Below are 21,172 nucleotides of genomic sequence, written 5' to 3'. Positions count from 1 at the left end.
ACACTACTATCTTTTTAGCAATTCAAACTTTTGTAAATCTTGCCACTCATAGTCCAATTAATTTTGACTCACATCATAACATGCAAATTGGGACAGGTAAGAGTAACTCACAAGAAAAGAAAATTCAGAGTATCTTTATCATTATGAATGACGAAAGAATAGTACATCATTTAAACTTGTGCTATCTTAGTTGAGCTTTTCTTATGATAATTCTGTGTCCACATTCTAAACTTCTAACGAACATTCTTTGTACGAATCGAGTACAATGAAAGACTTCCAATAGCTTTACAAGCCGTAAAATTAGTTTTCAAATATGCTGTTATTGAACTTCTTCTAATGCTGAGGAAATTGTCAAGGCTTCTAATACAGGTAGACTTTCTTCATTTGAGGATTCCATTCTAAATGATTTACAGCTGAAGTAAAAAACAGTACTCATCATGGAGTCAATAAGCATCACAAATGAGTACATAATTACCAAAAGAGGCCCTTCCCATATTCTTGAAGATCCATCTCCATAGCTTAATATCTTCACTCTATGCTCAAATAAGCCTTCCACAAATGCCATCCCAATAGTCGATCCAAGGAAAATCAGCAACCCAACTTGTGTTTGCCCCTTAATGAGAGAACTAGACCTAAGCAACGCGTCCGGTCCAGAATCATCCTCCAAAACAGATATCACAATAGCAATATTGCAAATTATCATAGCATTTGCTAGAATCATTGAGAAAATCATCCCTACTATCATCGCAGGGTACAAAATCAAGTCCGAAGGGAACCCCATAACAGAAAAGGCACTGCTAACCGCAACAAGAAGTACGAGAAACAACGTGAGACAGCTGGCAATCACCATACACACCCACAAATAAGTCACCACGATACGTTTCCAAATCTTGGTAACGATAATGTAGAACTTTTTATAGTCGAAATTCTTCCTCGAGTAAGTGCAATCAACTGAGTATACTATAGCAGCTTTAGACAAAAGCAATAAAGTAACATATAATGGAAAACACATTACAGCTGAAATCACCATTTCAGAGAACTTTTGACAAGACTGTCTGATAAAAGGCTTAAGTGGAAGCCCACCAGACTTAGCCAATAACAACAACCTAAAAGTCAATTTCTTCACAATGGATTGATCAACTAAAACATTAGATAAAAGAACAGTAGAAACAGGACAAATAAACAATGCAGCAATTGACAAGAAACCAATAGGATTATACCAAAGAATCCTCACAGTTTCCCTTAAAATCTCCAATGCATCCATTGAATGAAGATGTCTATTTTGCTGATCACCATTTTCTGTTGACTCCAATTGGGAATCTTGAAAATCTTGGTCATGGTTTTTATCCTTATCCAATGAAATTGAGTTCAATCTTGGACTTAGTCTAGTGAAACCTTCCATTTCTCTCATCAAACTCTTTTCAACTTTCCCTCAAAACCCACAAACTACAACAAACATGCCCAATGTATTCTCACAAGTGGGGTCTGGAGAGTGTAAGGTGTACGCAGATCTTACCCAACTTTGTGGGACAGAGAGATTGTTTCCGATAAAGCTTGACTCAATAAAAGTAATCCAAGCAGTTGAAAAAAAAATAAAAAAATAATCAAGATCCACATACCTCTGGTTTAATACTCAAAAGATGAACGAATAACACACAGAGACTGATCTAAAACAAGTGCAATCTACTATATATATACATTTTTTGTTTTGTTTTTTGGCGTACGTTGTTGAGTAGGTTGAATTGAACGGTTCTGCCTCGTAAAACGAGTAGTGACACACGAAAAACAACAGAAGCAAAAGAGAAAGAAATGCAAAAAGTGATAAAAAGAAGCTGATCAATGTCAGAGGAATGATTAGAAGAAAAACAAGAACAAGAAGGTACTACTATATATTATTATTCATGAAGTGCATGCACAGGAAGTGAAAGAGGATAACGTGAAGGGAGAGACAGGTTTTTTGTAGTGATCAAGAAGAAGAAGAAGAAGAAGATTAGAAAAAGTGAAAGTGGGATTATAGAAGAGTCTAAGAGCCCGTTTGGAGTACTTTTTAAGTGCTAAATTTATTTCATAAATAAGAAGTTATAAAGCTGAAAATAATTTATTGATGCGTTGATACACAAGTGTAATTAAGCACTTTTTTTCAGCGGTGAGGGTAATATTAGAATTAGAAGAAATAGAAAGGATAAAAGAGTAAAATTCTTGGTCAAACTAAAATGACATTTAAGCAAAAAAAAAAAGTTGGAGTTCCCTGACTTCTTATTTTTAGCTTATTTTAAGCACTTTTTAATTTATTTTAAGTACTTTTTATTTTGTCAAATATCTAAAAAAGTTAAAAACAACTTATAAACTGGTCAAACCAGACAATCCAACCAAACGGGCTCTAAGAAAGGAGAAAAAATTAATGATGCGATGTAAGTGAAAGCTAAAGAGAATCTGGACTTTAGATATGGCTTTGAATTTTTGGACATCATGTTAATTACGTTAGTTGTAAAAAGGCAACAAGGGTAACTGTATGTGTACGCTATGCGACCGATTACACTAATACATGCTACTACTATTTGACTATTCATGAAATACCGCGGATCCCAAAACGTACTCTTCGGGCCATGTTATGTCTCAGCTTTTCAAAAAGTCAAATTATGTGAATTTTGATCAAAATTTTAAGATGTATCTTTTTTTAATTAAATTAACATAAAAAAGGTTGCAATTTGTAATCATTTTCGTATAGTTTTTTAATATCTTAATTTTAATTAATCGTAGAATATTGAGTTGATCTAATTTAATTTAGTTTTAAAGATTAGTCAAATTAACTCTCGAGAAGAGAAATATATTGACTATGTGAAATTAGGCATTGAGCCTAACTCACAACCCAAAAACTAACTCAAAGGGAGTAGGATTGCTCAAGCCTTGTAAGGAGCCCAGGTTCTTGTCCGTCATCTATGTGGTATATTCTTTTCACCCCTCACGCCCAAATCTGTACAATTTTTGTTTTATCCGGGGCTTATTGTTCGGTCTGGAGCGTGCACATTCATGAAACTGGACATTTTTTCACCCTTATTGGTCAATTGATCCGGGTAATTCTACCCTTTTTCCCGACGGGCCTAACTCAATTGATACCATGTCAAATTAGGCATTGGACCTAATTCACACCCCAAAAGTTAGCTCAAAGAGAGGAGGATTGTTTTTATGTTAAAAACATAGTTAAGTTACTTAGGTGAAAAAAGTGATAATTATGTGACCATATATGAAATATTACCCTTTTCTTTCATTACTCATTTTCTCACAATTCACAATCTCATTTCTAATACATTTCATCATCTCTTATTTTTAATTTTCAAAATAAGAGTAAAAAGAAAATTAAAAACAAGAGAAATTAAAGCATTTTTGTCATTTAGCCAAGTTATTGTACTGTACTTTGTAAGGAAAACTAGTAAAGTCCAAAAAAGAGGCTACACACTTATTTTTGAACCAGATGATGAAAGCCCGTGCTAGCTCAACATAAAAAATAGCATTTTTTGTTTCAATTTATATGATACATTTTTTTTTAGTCTGTCTAAAAATGAATGATATATTTTTATGTTGAGAAATTATTTAACTTGAAACTTCTCTTTTTACCTTTAATGAGATGATTTACGTCCACACACATATCTATGACTTGTTTTAGGCTACAAGTTTCAAAGATTTTCCTTTATTTTTTAAACTTCATGTCTAGTCAAACTATATCACATAAATTAGAATAGAGAGAGTACCTTTTAGTAATATGATTGTGGAATTTTTATTATAGAAAGTATTATAATTCAATTAACTGAAATTATCAATAAATTATTTTACTTAGTCCGCTTCTCCTGAATATGACCTCCTGGTTTGGTTCTCTAATTGAAAGATTTGAAATACACCTTCTCTTACTGAGTTTCATGCCATCATCTCTTTCTACTCAACAATACTGAAAAACGTTTTCATGCGTTAGCAGATGTTGTAGTCTTAAATTATTAAGTATAGACCAACTTCATCATTTTAAGAAAATATGTGTATATATTTCTTGGCCGTTTATATTTCGTCTTCTTGATGTTATTCCTCATTATTTGTGTGAGACATATGTGTCTAAAATTAGTGCATTTTTATCCTTACCCAAAGGTTTAAGATTTAAATCTTTTGGTTTTATGACTTCTTTGGCGGTTTTTGTGTTCAATTTAATCGTTATGTCTTTTTTCCTGAATTTCTCTTCATTAAATTTTCTCTAAGCATACCTTTACCAATTTCTGAACTTAGTATCATTATTTAAATGTCCTTTTTTTTTTTGCAATTGTCTCCTATCCTTTAAACTATTAGGGAATTTGTCTAATACAAATTTAAAACTTTATCCTAATACAATATTTGGATCCTATCATTGTAAAAATATTGAAGCACACTACTAATCATTTCAATTTTTTCATATTACTATTATGGGCCTAATTCATTATATTTTTCTCAAATTGTTGAAAGAAAATATTTCATCTTTCAAAATAAATATGTTGTACAGTTTATAAGGTATTAGGTTTGTAGGATATTTTGTTTTTAATGAAACATTTATTAAGTCATATAAAAGTAAATTTATTCCTCATTTGCTCTAGAAGTTGATCAAATTGACATGAAAAATTGACCTTAAAATAACATTTGATAAGTAAATATTTAAAATTGGTAAATTAGTAAGGTGATCCTTGTCAGCTCTTTCTTATTCTTATTTAACATGATTGAGATGTTGGATAGGGTGTAATACAATTTTCTTCATTATAGCTCACTATTGAATTTAATTTAAAAGAATAATTATACTAGTAGTTAACTATATTTTAAAGTATTTTTAAGTGCATAAAATTTAATGCCACCAGAGCGAAAAAGGTATCTGGCCTTTTTGGTGCTTTCAACAAATGAAAATATTCAATAAATGTAAGGAAATTTTAATTAATGCACACGGTATTAAAAAAATTTAGTCACATAATTCAAAGAGAAAATTGCTTGTTAAGATCTGGCCAAAATACGTAGAGGTGAGAAATTGTTTGGCTAAGGGATGGTCCACGTGGGGTCCACGTGAATAAGTTCAAAATTGATTAGGGGAGGTGGGAGAGGGCATGACATTTTTTTGCGCGGATTGCCCTTCTTTTGAGGTGGTCTTTAAATTTTGCCCCTCATATATCATGTCAAATTGTCAACACACTTGTTGTATCACATAACTTGAAGTTCAAGATTGAACGGTCAAAAACACATCTAAATTATCATAGCCCTTCTTTTGGGGTGGCCCATAAGGCATAAGTATGCCGGGTCCGGCATAACTTTGGTAATTCCTTCACAAGTGTATGCCGGTGGGGGCATAGCGAAATTTAAACTCTGCCTTGCGAATTTTTTTTAAAAATTTTGACTGTGTGTGGGTTCGAACCTGAAACCCTTGGATTTTAGCCGAAGGACAAAATTTAAAGATTTCAAATATGAGGGGCAAAATTTAAAGATCACCCCAAAAGAAGGGCAATTCTGCGAATATGGGTTAACCAAAAGGGTGAAAAGACTAAATGTCAAAATGTCATTACATTTCATTGTAATTACAATTTAGGCACATGTCGACGATCCCCACCTTAAACCCATGCTTCTATATAGTTATAAAGTCAATGAATCATGTGCAACGAATACAAAATTAAGGGGCTACGAATTAAGGACAACCTATAAATAAATAGCAATGTGAAATTTTACATTCTGAATTATATTGTGAATATCAAATCTATGTGCAATATGGTAAATTTTGCATTAATTAGCGAGTAAAAGTCATCTTTTTAATATATCATGTCAAATTGTCAACACACTTGTTGTATCACATAACTTGAAGTTCAAGATTGAACGGTCAAAAACACATCTAAATTATCATATATTTTTTTCGAGTTTCACACCCAAATTATTTTTCTATCTAAACTATCACCATCTATATATTATAACACATTGCAGATTGAGATCTTCATAAAGAATCACATAGGAGAGAGATTTTACTTTACTTAATTATTAGATGTACCTAAGTATCAAGAGATTGGTTTAATTATCCGGTTTTCAAAATTTATTAAGTGACTCATCAAGATTAGTGTTGTGGAAGACTCACTAAAGAGGGAAGCTTTCCCTACTAAGAGTTTCTCTATTTTCAGTATCGAACAAGAAATCTATATCTATATATAATATAAAACTAGGCATAGATAAGGTGATGCGACACTTCTCTATGGCCAGAATTGACATTTATCTTTTTTCTCCTTTTTTTTGACATTTTTTTCTCATTTTTCCCTTAAAATATTTGCTGAAAAATAAAGTTACTCTATAAGAAATTCTATAATAATTGTCTACATTTATTGCTCAATTAAAATGGAAGACATTAAAGGGTATGCATGAAGTGTTTCAGTTTCCAATCCTTTCATTTTCATTGGAGAGCTAAAAGTAAACAGATTGCCTCCAAATATTTCTAAAAACGAATTAACTCCAAATATTTCTAAATATTTTGGTCATCACCTTCCCTATAATTAATATTTCTTAATATGTATTAATGTAGATTTAGGCAAATTAAGTGCCAGCAAAGTGACAGAAACTCTTTTTCATTGTCTATAAACTATATTCCATTTTGATAACTGTAGCAGCACTCTAACGGACATTTTCTATGTTATATTATTAGCTTTACCAGTTTTGGAACGTTGATAAGGATAAAGAAAATGAGAAAGGTTAGAAGAAGAAAATCAAAGAGGTTTCTCATAAGCCAATTAGCAGATCTTATCTGGTTGCACAGACCAAAGGAAATTACGAAGGAGGAAAATAACAAATGCCTATTTATGGGGAAACTTAACTAATGATCAGAGGCGGAGCCAGAATTTGAAGCTTGTGGATTCGGGATGCTAATTCGTTTAAGTTACTGGGTTCTAAAGTAACAATTTATACCTATTCAATAAACTTTTCAAGACAACTACAGGATTTGAACCAAAGTTACTGAGTTGGGCCGAACCCGCAAGTCGTATGCTGGTTCCGCCCCTGCTAATAACGCGGAAAGCAACCTTGCGGTCAAGACCAATACCATCCTCTTCTTATCTATGTAATATGTTTTAGGAGGTAATGTGGCCAAAATATTTATTTATGTTTTTACTCTTTTACTCTTTTTCTTTTTTTGCTTTTTAATTTTTGTTAATGACATTACTGTATGAATTAGTACCTATTTGATGAGATTTGTGTGATTTTATTTCAAACATTAGTTTTATTGTCTCAACGCACAATGAATCTTTTTTAATTATAATCATAATATATGATTATTGTATAATTATCCCAAATATATACTGTTTATGATCATTTCCTTTTTAGTACTAGAAAAGATGAGTGATTCTAAGTTCCATTATAGGATTGCTCCTTATTTCATATATTTATTTATCGATCCTTAATTCTGGTAACGATCTAGGTGACTTGGCACCTCTTTTTTGGCCAAGATAAATATTTTTCTTTTCACTTTTTTTTTGTTGCTTTTTCCTTCTCAATTTGGCTTAAAACTTATTTTTCCCCTTCCGCTATTTAAAGTCCATATTTAACGGGAAGAAAGACAAAATGAAGGAATATAAAAAAAGAAAAATGAAAGAGAGAAGAAAGAGCAGATTGCCTCAAATCTCAATTATGTGATTGTACGTGAGAAGAACTTTGTTTAGATGTTATATTAAAAAGATAAACGAGTTATTTACATGTTTTCCCAATTTTTTTCTATTAAAAAAGTTATATAAACAATTAAAAGAATTATGAAAAGATGGTAGAATCATGAAAGATGTTTGATTAGTAAATGCTGATTCTCTTCTTATAAAGAATTAGTTAATATTAATTTTGTTTTTGCAAAAAATTATGGTATTAATAGTTGATCATATTTTACTTTTTTTGTATAACCGCGCAAAGCGCGGATAAGTAGACTAATTTCTAATTAAGAGTGGAGGGATTCCATCTATTTCACCGTTCTTTAATCAGAAGAGATTGATTTTAAGGAATGACATCTCATCACTGTCGTGACATCTCAACTCAATTGCTAAATTAATGTATTATTGGCTTTTAACTCTATGGATTATATATGCACGGAAAATTCATAAAAGTTTAACTTATAGTATTACTTATGGTGTAATAGATTTTTACATTATTAGGTTACCAAAAGGTATTTACATATTATCTCTCATAAAAGTGAGATATGTGATCATCTTAAAAAACATTACCTGCTACAATAAATATACATGATGATAGTGTAAATCTTTTTTGCAGCATCAGTGGATATTAGTTAAATTTAACTTTTAATTAGTTTGTTGCTTCCAAACTAGTACAATTCAAGTTTGGATATAGGGCGGGCAATTCGCAGGAATGCCCTTATTTTGGGGTGATCTTTAATTTTTGTCCCTCAAATTGGTGGTCTCAATCATCCCATTACATCCTTCTTCCGTGGTGATCAAACATTAGTATCACGACCTGGTCAAATGAAAAAACTTCCAATTCCCCTGTTGAAAATTATTTATTTGAATGTTCTTTAAGCAAATAGTCAAACAAAATGCTCCACTTCTGAGTTGTTGACATGCTAATGAGAACTACTACTACTACAAAAGATGCACCAAAAGTAAAAGGAGGTATATCTCATATTGTTTCCTTCATTTTCCATTTGACAACAATCATCTTCTTCTTGATCTTTGCTCGCGTCATCATTCACCTCCAATGTCTGCTTCTACAGAAACTCGTAGCCTATGGCTAGAGATCCTTCAATCAACTGGCCGCATAAAAGGAGTTAATTCTGGCCATTTTCGTGTCCTTTCAATCCTCTTCGTCTTGCCTATCTTTTTCACTCTCGTCGTATATCCTTATTTCCACCTTGCCGTCTTTCATCCTGACTACGATTTCACCACTTTCACTCAACCTCAACTTTCCCACTTTTTCGTTTCCAATTTCGAAATATTCTTACTCCTAATGTTTACTTTCTTTGTGTTCCTGTTTTTCCTTTGTGACGTAGCTACAATTACATATAGCACGGTTCATGCATCCTATGGTAGACATATCAACCTTGTTTCGTCTATTAAATCTATCAGAAATTCCTTCTTCCCTCTTCTCTCTACCTTTATCGTATCGCAAACCATTTTCATTTCGATCACTCTCCTTTTCGCGCTAGTTTTGGTGCTGTTATCCCAAACTCTTCAAACTCTTGGACTAGTTGAACTCAAATATGACCTGAATCACTTCTTATTTTTGGTATTCGCGTTAATTGTGCTCGTACCAGTTCTGATATGGCTACAGGTAAACTGGTCATTAGCTTATGTGGTAGCAGTGGTTGAATCCAAATGGGGTTTCGAAACACTGAGAAGAAGTGCACATTTAGTAAAGGGGATGAGATCGGTAGCTTTATCGGTGATGTTGTTTTACCTTGTGATGGTGGAAACGGTGGGTGGTAGTTCCATGTATTTAGTCACCATGGGTACAGCAAAGGGTGAGCAAATGTTGCAGATGTTGGAGAGTTCAGTGATGGGATATGTGATGATGAATCAGTATCTCATGGGGAACGCGGTGTTGTATATGTATTGCAAGGACTTGAATGATGAAACATTGCCCTTTGAGATTGGAGACGAATTTGGCAACGAATACGTATCTCTTAATATGGTATGATACATTCCGTAAAAGTCCACACCCAATAATGGAGGCAAAAGAGCATTTGAATCTTCTATCATGTCAAAAAGGATTAACAGTTTAAATATAATAAAAGATATTCGTTTTGGCCTTATTTATACATTGTATTTTCCGACGAACGGAATTCAGTTGAAACCCCTTGATTCTACATGTACATGTTTCTTTTTACATATACACTAGTATACGTACCCGCGCGATGCGCGGATCGTTTCAAAGAAAAAAAAAGGCGGAGAGAGATAATAGAAACAAATATATATGAACCATGTGTGAGATATTGCAGATTTTATATTCTCATTTTTTTAGGATCAATCTTATTGTAGACTAACATTTTCTATGGTACATGTAGCTTCTAGTGCTTCATTACTAATCGTTTCTTCAAACAAAACACAATCTTTTATACTCCAAGGGTCAATATCATAATAGTTGATCAAGTAAATCGACCAACTTACTTGAATTACCATTATTAGAGCTTTCAAATACCTCAATTATCAGGGGTGACGAAAGTGACGAAGCTGCCACAAAGCTAGCTGAAGAACAAAAAAATTTGTGTCTCCTCACCTCAATTCCAGGAAAGACGGCAACAAATTTAACATTACATATTATTTAAATTGAAAGTAGAAGAAATTCGAATACTGACTTTACGATATAAGAGAAAAAAATATGAGGCTAAAGATCATATGTTACATATTTAGGAAATGACATCAGGCACCTTTCATCAATTGATTTAACATAAATCAAGGTCAAAGTATCATTCTAAGATAAAATTACATAAACTTAAGTACAAAATTATATAATATTAACCCACACTTTTTCTAATACGTGATCAAATTTTGATGGTTAATATGTAAAGAGATTTCAAACTTTACGTTCATCTCCGGATGACCATTTAAATTAAACAATGTATGATCTTCACTTTAGCACCTATTAGGAATTTATTTAATACAAAAGAAGTAATTTACTCAAAATAGTAACAAAAAATAATATCATCCTAACATTTATGAATTTAGTTTAGCTTATCCCGACAAAACATTAATTTTACTTGATAGATACATGCAAGAAAAAAGAAAAATTTAGGAGAAGTAGCCCCCCCCCCCCCCCCCCCCTCTTTTTTTTTTGGGTTACAGTAATGATTCCAGCAAACTATCACAGATTTTTATCATTAATAATTAATCCAAAAGTGCAATTATTTACGAATTCCTTCATGTCCCTTGTAATGAATTTCCTAAAAGGCCATTTAGGTATTGATCTATTTGTAAAAGCAAAAAATGGAGATACTTGGAGATTCCCTCCTTTTCCGTTGACTATGTCATTTGTTATAAAATACACTAACCATTTTTCCAGTTACTCATTATCATCTGGGAGGAGTAATTCTTGGCCATTGTTATATCTTATCTAAGGTTCCATAACATGACTCCTCCAATAGGTATCTAGAATTTCACTCTTCAAAATTTGAAGTTCACAGAGAAAACAATCTTTAAATCATCTATCTTGAAGTGCATTTCATACCTATGAGAGTAACCTGGACTATCTCTTTCTTTTTGTGAACCTCTCCTTTAGAAAGTGGAACATACTCTTCTGCCTCGAGATCAAATTCTGTAGCAAAAAATATCACTTCTACCCACTCTCTTTGAGCAGTAATGTTATTAGTTGCACAACTTGTGAATAAAAAAAATAAATAACCCCACTCTCTTTTAAGTACTGCACTATTTATTTCACTGTATATCACATCGCCAACAATTATCTGCTCATATATCACAGAGAAAGGAGATGAGATCTTAAAGGTTATGAATTAAAGCAGTATAATAGATGGTGCCGAATTAATTATGGATAATGTGCAATTCCCTCCCAAACGCCTTCTACAACATTCACCAAAAAATTACATTAAATAAAATAAAATGACATCATCAAAGAAATGGTCCAACCTTAGATCTAACATTTTGATTCTAAGGAGGAAAAGAAAATATTATTCCTTAATCATCCATTATTTCCACAAGCGTTAAAACAGCAAAGCAACATGCACAGTTCTCCCTGTAACTGAGAAATAATACGGCAACTCTCTCTTGCACGAAGGCTCTATAATGCTCGTCTCGTCACTTTTAAGCATATAATTGGCTATCAGCATCCTTTATTGTTTTCTACAAGGCCAGAATTAAGGCGTCATTTCTTTGGGGCATTTCGTCAACATCTGTCACGCACTGTTCTACTAAATTAAAGTGGTGACGTGGTTACCCCTGAAAGTTTTAATTCAAATTAATTAAAAAGATAATTGCAATCACACAAATTCAAATAATAACTGCAGTCACATAAAAAAATATCTTAATTCAATGGATAAATAAATTAATTTAACCACTCTCAATTCAAAATTTAAAAATTAAATTTATAATGATAGTTAACTTTTTGTCTTAATGATACACGTGAGTTTTTGTTAAATTGTCACTTTGCTTAATGTAAATGCCTTTTCTTCTCCTTTTAATAATGGATATATAATATCTATAAGCCATTTACTTGTCACTATTATGTTATAAATTTTTAATATTGCTAAATTAAAATTGCAAACCTAATACCTGTTGAGACACTTGGAGCATGAATTGTCGATGCACGGAACCATCCAAGCGAAAAATTTGAAAAACAAAAAAGAAGCAGAAAAGGTAATCAGCAAAGCAGAGAAAAAGGAGTCAAGCTCCTTTTCTTATTATCTATGCATAATCACAATAAACACAATAATGCAAACAATATATCAAGTAAATCTTCCCATCCATATTAGAGGTAAAGAAAATGCAACAAATACGAAGACGAAGTTTGGAACTATGTGCATAAACTTGTATTTCAAATTTCATGAATTATTACAGATGAATCAATGATAAAATTAATAAATAAACTAATGAGAGAACCATGCTTAAACCTGGCCACCGAGAGAAGTGTGAAGCGAAATAAAAAAAAAAACTATAATAATTATATATACCGAGGAGTTCTCTTCAAAAATTATAACGTGATATATATCAAGCGGATCATACAAAAAATTCTGATAATGTGACTTGCACTGTGATAGAAGATCAATATAATATTAGCCCATTTAATTCACAAAAAAGTAATTGAAAAATTAAAGAACATGTTTCAGAGCCTTACCGTCTGCAACAACATTACTTAAGAGGATAATATTGAACTCCTTAACAAAGAAAATTTTATAATGAAATAGAAAATATATACTTGATAGTTTAAATCACATAAAATTTCATCTAACACCAAGCCTACCGCTTTATGTTTGCTGATTCTAGGTGTTCACTGTTGACATCCTTCTTTTAATTGAATTTTGAAAGCCAAGAAACAGGGAAAACATGAGCGATCAATGAAGATGATGGTCTCTTTTCCCCCATATGAAACTGAATTATGCTAGTAGAGTTTTTGTTAATAATTTTGCCCTGAAAAGTCGCAGAGGGAAAAAGAGGTGAAATCGAAGCAGTTAGGCTGCTAAATTGGGACGTGAGATTCATGTTGGAGGAAGGTGCACTTTTTTAGGTTCTCTGTGTTTGCTTTTAGAAAGAAAATGTATTAGTTCAAAAAAAAAAAGGCCCCCCATTTGAAAATCTTATGACCACTTACCCACTTCTTCCGACTTTCTAGTTCTTGCAGAAATGTTAGTTCTATCTTCGAGGAACAAATTCACTCGGGAATGGGAGAAGTGGAGTAGGTGGTTTCTAAGTCTTCTTCTATGTATCTTTGTGGTTTGATACACATTCAAATAAAAACTGTCCGTAAATCAAATTCGCAACAGTCCCTTTTTTTCATTTTGTAACTAACTATTAACTATCTATTATCTAACTAACTAATTTTTGTCCTAAAACTATCCTCTTTTTAATAATATATAGATATTACTTTACATATAGCAACGCGTTTCGAACTTTTTGCCTCTTACTTTGAAGGAGTTAGTGAGTATTTCGGTACAAAATACTATCATGATTACTGTCCAGAAAATTAGACATCTAACCACGACCTGCTTTCAAGATATGAGCTCTAATAATTTCTTCCCTAAATTTCAACAAAGGATATTAATTTTTGATAACCACAATTTCCCCCATTCTATTTCACCTTCATGACGACAACAAACTATTAGGTCATTTTTCCCAAGGAATGGAAGAATGTAGTAATATTCAAATTCTCTAGCTAAGCGATGAGAAAAATACATTTGTGAATTCTTTAGTACTCTATTAATAGTTTCCTCAATATGGTACTTAATTAAGATGAAAACTGATAACGCATCCGAATCAAATATGTAAATTTGAGTTCCTTGCTGCCCTAACCACAATATAACAACAACAGCATTTGCAATTGGTTGAGTTGTACCTCTATTAGAAAAGATTACACGAGATAAAAAGGATACAAATTGGAGGTGAACTTCTTCGTGTCTTCTTCAGCTTCCTATGCAATTTCTTTGAATCTTCTTTGAGGTCTACGATCTGTCGAAGGCAACATGCACTATGAAAAAATATGGTACATGACTTGACATATCTATTCACTTTCATGACTTTAAGAGGAGAAAATTTAATATTGACATAAATAAGAATATTCTTTCTTTAAGCCCTCATATGTCTTATATATGAAAAATTATTAATAGTAGTTTCTCGGAGTACGAGGGTCAAAATACTTAATTTTGACTATGACATCTGTACAAATTTTTCTAATGTTTTAAAAAACAAAATTTATATATTTGAAAACTACGAAAGATACTACAAGTCAACATAGTTAATGATTAAAAATATTTAAAAAACGATTTGAGAGAATTACAATCAAAGAAAAGACCGTTTGACTCCCCAAATAGTAATACCTTCACATAAATTAAGGCGAACCAAGTAAGTTTAACTACTACAAACTAACAATAGAAAAAATATAGTATCATGTGGCATAAAAAAGAAGTACATGTAACTGAAAATAATAAATGAAACTAATTACCTACTAGACACGATCCCTCATGTCTGATTTACTTGTCACTTCATAAACCTCTTGCCAACCCTTTAAGAAAGCATCTTTATAAGATTTATTTAACTAAATCGTTGTTATTTATTCTTTGATTTCTCTTTTTTTTAATTCTTTCAAGGGCATTGATTCGAGTAATAAGGGTGAAATTGAAATAAAAAATATTATTTCTTGTCTAAGTCTTGATAAACAAAGTTATATGATACTTATGTTGGTGAAAAGTAACAGGTATCCTGTGAAAGAAGTCGAATTGCGCAAGTTGGTCGCCCACCATGATCATAGGGAAACACACTACATAATTCTTTCTGGATTTTCTAAATATTAATAATTATTTTTCAAGATAAGTTAAATTTAAAAAGATTACATTGGAACTTCGGTTTTAAGATCGGGACAAAACGTTACTATCAGACTTTAGTGAAAAGAAGCAACTTCCAACGCCACTGTTGAAAATTATTACTCGTTATTATTATTAAGCGTGTTGAAAATTTATTTGATTGAATGTTTCTTGAGCTCATAGCTAGTCAAAGAAGAAATTAAAAGGCATGACTTCAGAACCTTATAAAATATGAATTTTTCCATTTCACAACATCATACTATAATGTCTGCTCCAACAGAAAATCGTAGCCTATGGAGAGACATAATTATATCAACGAGGAACATATTCAAAGCTAATTTTGGCCATTTTCATGCAATTTCAATCCTCTTTCTCTTACCTATCTTTTTCACTCTAGTTGTATATCCTTGTTTCCACCTTGCCCTCTTTCATCCCGATAATGTTTTCACAAGTTTTTCACTTTCCAAATTCGAAATTATTGTACTCATAGTGTACATTCTGTTTTTGGTCCTGTTTTTCCTCTGTGCCGTAGCCACAACTATATATAGCACGGTTCAAGCATACCATGATAGACCTATCAACCTTGTTTTGTCTATTAAATCTATTAGAAATTCCTTCTTCCCCCTTCTTTCCACCTTTATCGTATCGCAAACCATCTTCATTTCAATCACTCTCCTTTTCTCCCTAGTCTTTGTTTTCTTAGTCCAAATTCTTCAAGTTCTCGGACTAATTGAACTCAAATATGACTCGAATCACTTGTTGTTCTTGGTTATTCCCACGTTGATAGTGCTCGTACCAGTTCTGGTTTGGCTACAGGTAAACTGGTCATTAGCTTATGCCATAGCAGTGATTGAATCAAAATGGGGTTACGAAACACTGAGGAGAAGTGCAAAGTTGGTGAAGGGGAAGAGATGGGTAGCTTTTTGGATACATATGTATTACGGGCTTGTGATTGTAGTAATGGTGGTTGGTGGTGCCTTGTTTTTAGTCAGTTTGGGTGCAGCGAAGGGTAACCAGTGGAGGAGTTTCGGGGTGATCCTGCAGACTGCGCTCGCTATAGTGTTCGGATATGTGCTGATGAATCAGTATCTTATGGCAAACACGGTGTTGTATATGTATTGTAAGGACTTGAACGATGAAAATTTGCCCTTGGAAACTGGAAGCGAGTATGTTTCCCTGCCCTTGAATGAAGAGAAGAATGATCATGCTATTGTGTAATTTGTTTAATGACTCTATGAATCGTATAAAATTTGGTTTGTCTTCCTTAGAAAGATTAAACGTGTGGTACTAGTAGTAGTATTTTTTTACAATTAAGAAGAGGCAGTTGAGGCTCACTTTCGTCGTCCGGTGGGCCCCTCTTCTTAATAGTAGAAACAACAACAAAATAAATTGTGGGCCCCTCTTCTTAATAGTAAAAAAATAATAATTAATATTTAAAAAAAATTATGAGTCTCATATATATTTAAAAAAAATTGTGGGCTCCATATATATTAAATAAGAACTAATATTAAAAAAAATAGTGCAAATTAATAATGTAAAAAAAAAGTGCACCTCCTATTAAAAAATCAAACAATATTCATGTAATTTTCAAAGTATCTCATTAAGTCAATAATGATGGATTCATTGCCACGTGCGTATTCATAGCAAACACTAATATAATAAAGTTTTAAATACGGAGCACACTCTACAATGTTATATTAATCGTGTTTTGAACATAGTATCCCATATTGACAAAATCAAGCAATATATAAAAAAAAAAAAAAAAAAGTGAATCCCATATTAAAAAACAAACAATGTAAAAAAAAAAAGTGCAAAAAAAAATTGTGGGCCCCATAATTCTAATATATATATATACGCATAAAGATAGTGTAAATTAATAATGTCCAAAAAAAAGTACACCATCCCATATTAAAAAATAAACAATGTTAAAAAAAAGTGCAAAAAAAAAATTGTGGGCCCATAATTCATATATATATATAGTGCAAATTAATAATGTAAAAAAAAAAGTGCACCCCATAAATTGTGGGCCCCTCTTCTTAATATTAGAAACAACAACTAATATTTTTTAAAAAATTGTGGGCCCCATATATATTAAAAAACAACTAATATTAAAAATATAGTGCAAATTAATAATGTCAAAAAAAAAATTGCACCCCTATTAAAAAATCAAACAATATTCATGTAATTTCCAAAGTATCTCATTAAGTCAATAATGATGGATTCATTGTCATGTTCGTATTCGTAGCAAACACTAATATAATAAAGTTTTAAATACGGAGCACAAACTACAATGTTATATTAATCGTGTTTTGAACATAGTATCTCATATTGACAAAATCAAGCAATATATTTAAAAAAAAAAAAAAAAAAAAAGTGAATCCCATATTAAAAAAACAAATGTAAAAAAAAAGTGCAAAAACAATTGTGGGCCCCATAATCTAATATATATATATACATAAAATAGTGTAAATTAATAATGTCCAAAAAAAAAGTACACCCCATATTAAATATATATATATATATAATTATGGGGCCCACAAATTTTTTTTGCACCTTTTTTTTTTTGACATTGTTTGTTTTTTTAATATGGGATTCACTTTTTTTTTTTAATATATTACTTGATTTTGTCAATATGGGATACTATGTTCAAGTAATATATTAAAAAAAAAAAACGTGAATCCCATATTAAAAAAACAAACAATGTCAAAAAAAAAGGTGCAAAAACAATTTGTGGGCCCCATAATTATATATATATATATATATATATGCATAAAAATAGTGCAAATTAATAATGTACAAAAAAAAAAGTTCACCCCTATTAAAAAATCAAACAATATTCATGTAATTTCCAAAGTTTCTCATTAAGTCAATAATGATGGATTCATTGTCACATGCGTATTCGTAGCAAACACTAATATAATAAAATTTTAGATACGGAGCACAAATTACAATATTATATTAATCGTATTTCGAACATAGTATATATATATATAGATACACTATAATCTGAAGTGTTGGGCTCGTGCACAGCACGGGCATAAGCCATCTAGTTTATTGAAGAGATGTGTGAGTCAAATGGTTTTTCTCTTTTTCCTGTTGTTGAATATTGAATAAAAATCGTACAGTAGTTGTATTTTTTTAATGATAGTATTTTTTTAATTATACCACCGGCTAAAAACACCAATACGGGACATGGACATAAAATTCGTGTTTTTGTTGAATTCAAACCTAAAATTTCTTAACTGTCACGATCTCAACCCAAATTTTAAAATAATGTATTATAATTGGCATCTTAGGATTTTTTTTTATTTAGTTAATTAGGTGCCCCTAACGGCCAAACATAGTGCAAGTCAAATATGGGTTGGTCGTCATCCTAGGAAAGAAAGAAAGAAAGACACTCAAGACTTTATATAGGGATTTAAGACTTTATTTAGCTTCAACAAGCATTGGGATTCATTACTTGTTGAGGCTTCATAAATAATCGTCTTATGAAATACCAAAATGTATCTATATTCTTTTCTCACTTAATAAAAATCAAGGCATGGATAAGAGTTCTCACGAAGTGGTAAATATTCTTTGTTCTTAATTAAAGGTTTCAAGTTTGAATCTGGAAATGAAGTTGCATTTGTTAGGTACGTTTATCCTCCAATGTCGGACTTCTCGATGTGATTCCTGCTTTAGTTGGTTCCAATGGGGGTATTAAAAAAATGAAAAAGTCAAACTGCCTAGTAATATTTCGACATCACATGAAATGGAATTCCCAACCCGTCTGAATGTTTCTTGAGCGCATAGATGCATGATATATAATTGAAAGGGGTATGATATATAATTGAAAGGGGTAATAATATCTCAAAGTAGTGTTTCCTTCATTATCAATTTCATATAGTAGCAATGTCTGCTTCTACAGAAAATCATAGCCTATGTGGAGAGATTCTAAAATCAACGAAGCTCATATTCAAAGCTAATTCTAACCATTTTCTTGCACTTTCAATCCTCTTCCTCTTGCCTATCTTTTTCACTCTCGCTGTGTATCCTTTTTGTCACATCGCGCTCTTTCATCCTGATTATGATTTCACTAATTTCGCTCAGCCTCAATTTTCCCTTTCCACTTCCGAAATTATTGTACCCATAGTGTGCACTCTGTTTTTAGTCCTCCTTTTCCTATGTGCCGTAGCCACATTTACATATAGGGCGGTTCATGCATCCTATGTTAAACCTATCAACCTCGTTTCGTCTATTAAATCTATCAGAAATTCATTCGTCCCCCTTCTCTCCACCTTTATCGTTTCGCATGTAATTTTCATTTCAATCACTCTTCTTTTCGCGCTAGTTTTGGTTCTCTCAGTCCAAATTCTTCAAGCTCTCGGATTCATTGAACTCAAATATGATTTCAATCACTTGTTGTTTTTTGCTATTTCGCGTTGGCTGTGGTCGTACCTTTTCTGCTCTGGCTGCATGTAAATTGGTTTTTAGCTTATGTTGTGGCAGTGGTTGAGTCCAAATGGGGTTTCGAAACACTGAGGAGAAGTTCCTATTTTGGTAAAGGGAAAGAGATCGATCGTTATGTCGATGATGGTATTATACGGGTTTATGATGGGATTCATGATGGTTGGCAGTTCCATAATTTTCGTCATAGAGGGTGCAGCGAAGGGTAATCAGTTGATCACGAGCTTCGGGGTGATGTTCCAAATCGTGCAGAGTTCATTCATGGGATATGTGATGATTAATCAGTATCTTGTGGGGAACGTGGTTTTGTATATGTATTGCAAGGATTTGAATGGAGAAAATTTGCCCTCGGAGATCAGAGATGTGTTTGCTAGCAAGTATATATATCTCTGCCATTGGATTTGGATGATGAGAATAATCATGGTATTGTGCAACTTGTTTAATTTATCTTAGAAATCATACTTTATAAAGTTTGTTTTCATACAATAAATAAAAAGTGTGGTACGTAGAGTGTGTTTGGTACGAAGGAAAATGTTTTTTTATCACAAAGACAAGTGAGTTTCTCACTTGTTTTCTAATGTGTGGTAAGTAAGCAAATTAATATTAACCCAAGAACATTTATATGTAATCTATTATGATCGAGTTTTTTTAAAATAAAATAAAATAAAGATCATACCACCAGCGAAAAACATCAACACTAAATATGGACATAAAATTCATACTTTAGTTGAATCAAACCTAAAATTTCTTTACTGTCACTATACACCTCAACCCAAGTTTTAAAATAATGTATTATTGACATTTTAGACAACATTTTTTATTTAGTTAATTAGGTGTCCCTAACGGCTAAACTAGTGCAATTCCAATTTGCATAGGTCAACCATCCTTGGAATGAAAGAAAAGACACTCAAGAATTTATGTAGTGATTTAAGTCTTTATTTAGCTTCAGCACACATTAGGATTCATTACTTGTTGACGCTCCATATATGATCGTCGTATGAAATGTATCTATGTTCTTTGCTCACTTGATAAAAGACAAGCGGGCATAACATGGAGTTGTCGTGAAGTGATAAATATTTCTTCATCCTTAATCAGAGATCTCAGGTTCTAGGCTTGGATATGAAGTTGTTTAATATGGACTTTCCGGCGTGAATCCAAAATTAGTTGATCTTTAATATGAATACCGGATAACGGGTGAAAAAACAAGAAGTCAAATTGACTAGTAATGTTGGTTCGTAAAGCAGCTTCAACCCCATTCTGTGCACTTTCTTTTCTTTTCAGATTATGTATCCAGACTATGTATTTGGTCTATCTTAGATGTTCCTTCACAGTATGTATTTGTGTTTGGGCTACATTGTCAGACATTGTAATTATTTTAGAATTTCGCTGCTTTGAGTGTTTCTTTTCATACATGTACGTTCACGAATTTGTTTGAGACTATTTTGATGTTTTCGTTGGATTATGGTGATGGTTTACCTAGCAAGTAGTAGCTCGCTAGGTATCAGTCGTGGCTAGAGACTTTGGGTCGTGACAGTAATAAATGTCTTAACGTAATATAACATGTACTTTCATACTTTTTACATATCAATACAGCGATGGTACATTTTCATCCATTATTCAACAGCAAGAAAGAAGAGCAAAACTATTTGGCTCACACGATCTCTTCAATTATTACGTTCTACACTTTAATCTTTCGATGAAGACAAACCAAAGTTTACACAATTTCTAGAGAAATTAAACAGATTA

General features: G+C 32.1%; 3 protein-coding genes across 3 annotated transcripts; 2 read left to right on the top strand and 1 right to left on the bottom strand.

Moving 5' to 3' along the window:
• Positions 1–115: 115 nt before the first annotated feature.
• Positions 116–2,068, bottom strand: LOC132642022 (uncharacterized). The gene has a single exon (XM_060359243.1). The coding sequence runs from the start codon at positions 1,409–1,411 to the stop codon at positions 320–322; it is 1,092 nt and encodes a 363-aa protein (XP_060215226.1). The 5' UTR covers positions 1,412–2,068; the 3' UTR covers positions 116–319.
• A 6,647-nt stretch (positions 2,069–8,715) lies between these two features.
• On the top strand, positions 8,716–9,654 carry LOC132639952 (uncharacterized). The gene has a single exon (XM_060356329.1). The coding sequence runs from the start codon at positions 8,716–8,718 to the stop codon at positions 9,652–9,654; it is 939 nt and encodes a 312-aa protein (XP_060212312.1).
• Positions 9,655–15,167: 5,513 nt separating this feature from the next.
• On the top strand, positions 15,168–16,258 carry LOC132642021 (uncharacterized). Its single transcript, XM_060359242.1, has one exon. It carries the CDS (start codon positions 15,212–15,214, stop codon positions 16,196–16,198), a length of 987 nt encoding a protein of 328 aa, XP_060215225.1. The 5' UTR covers positions 15,168–15,211; the 3' UTR covers positions 16,199–16,258.
• Positions 16,259–21,172: the final 4,914 nt, after the last annotated feature.

This window comes from Lycium barbarum, chromosome 5, assembly GCF_019175385.1.
Source record: "Lycium barbarum isolate Lr01 chromosome 5, ASM1917538v2, whole genome shotgun sequence".
NCBI lineage: Eukaryota > Viridiplantae > Streptophyta > Magnoliopsida > Solanales > Solanaceae > Lycium > Lycium barbarum.
Note: the sequence above shows the minus strand (reverse complement) of the source record. Positions and strands in the feature narration are given on the sequence as shown.

What these genes read in the sequence shown, in the direction of transcription:
- LOC132642022 (XM_060359243.1), bottom strand. Translation starts at nt 1,411, where the DNA reads ATGAGAGAAATGGAAGGTTTCACTAGACTAAGTCCAAGATTGAACTCA.
- LOC132639952 (XM_060356329.1), top strand. Translation starts at nt 8,716, where the DNA reads ATGTCTGCTTCTACAGAAACTCGTAGCCTATGGCTAGAGATCCTTCAA.
- LOC132642021 (XM_060359242.1), top strand. Translation starts at nt 15,212, where the DNA reads ATGAATTTTTCCATTTCACAACATCATACTATAATGTCTGCTCCAACA.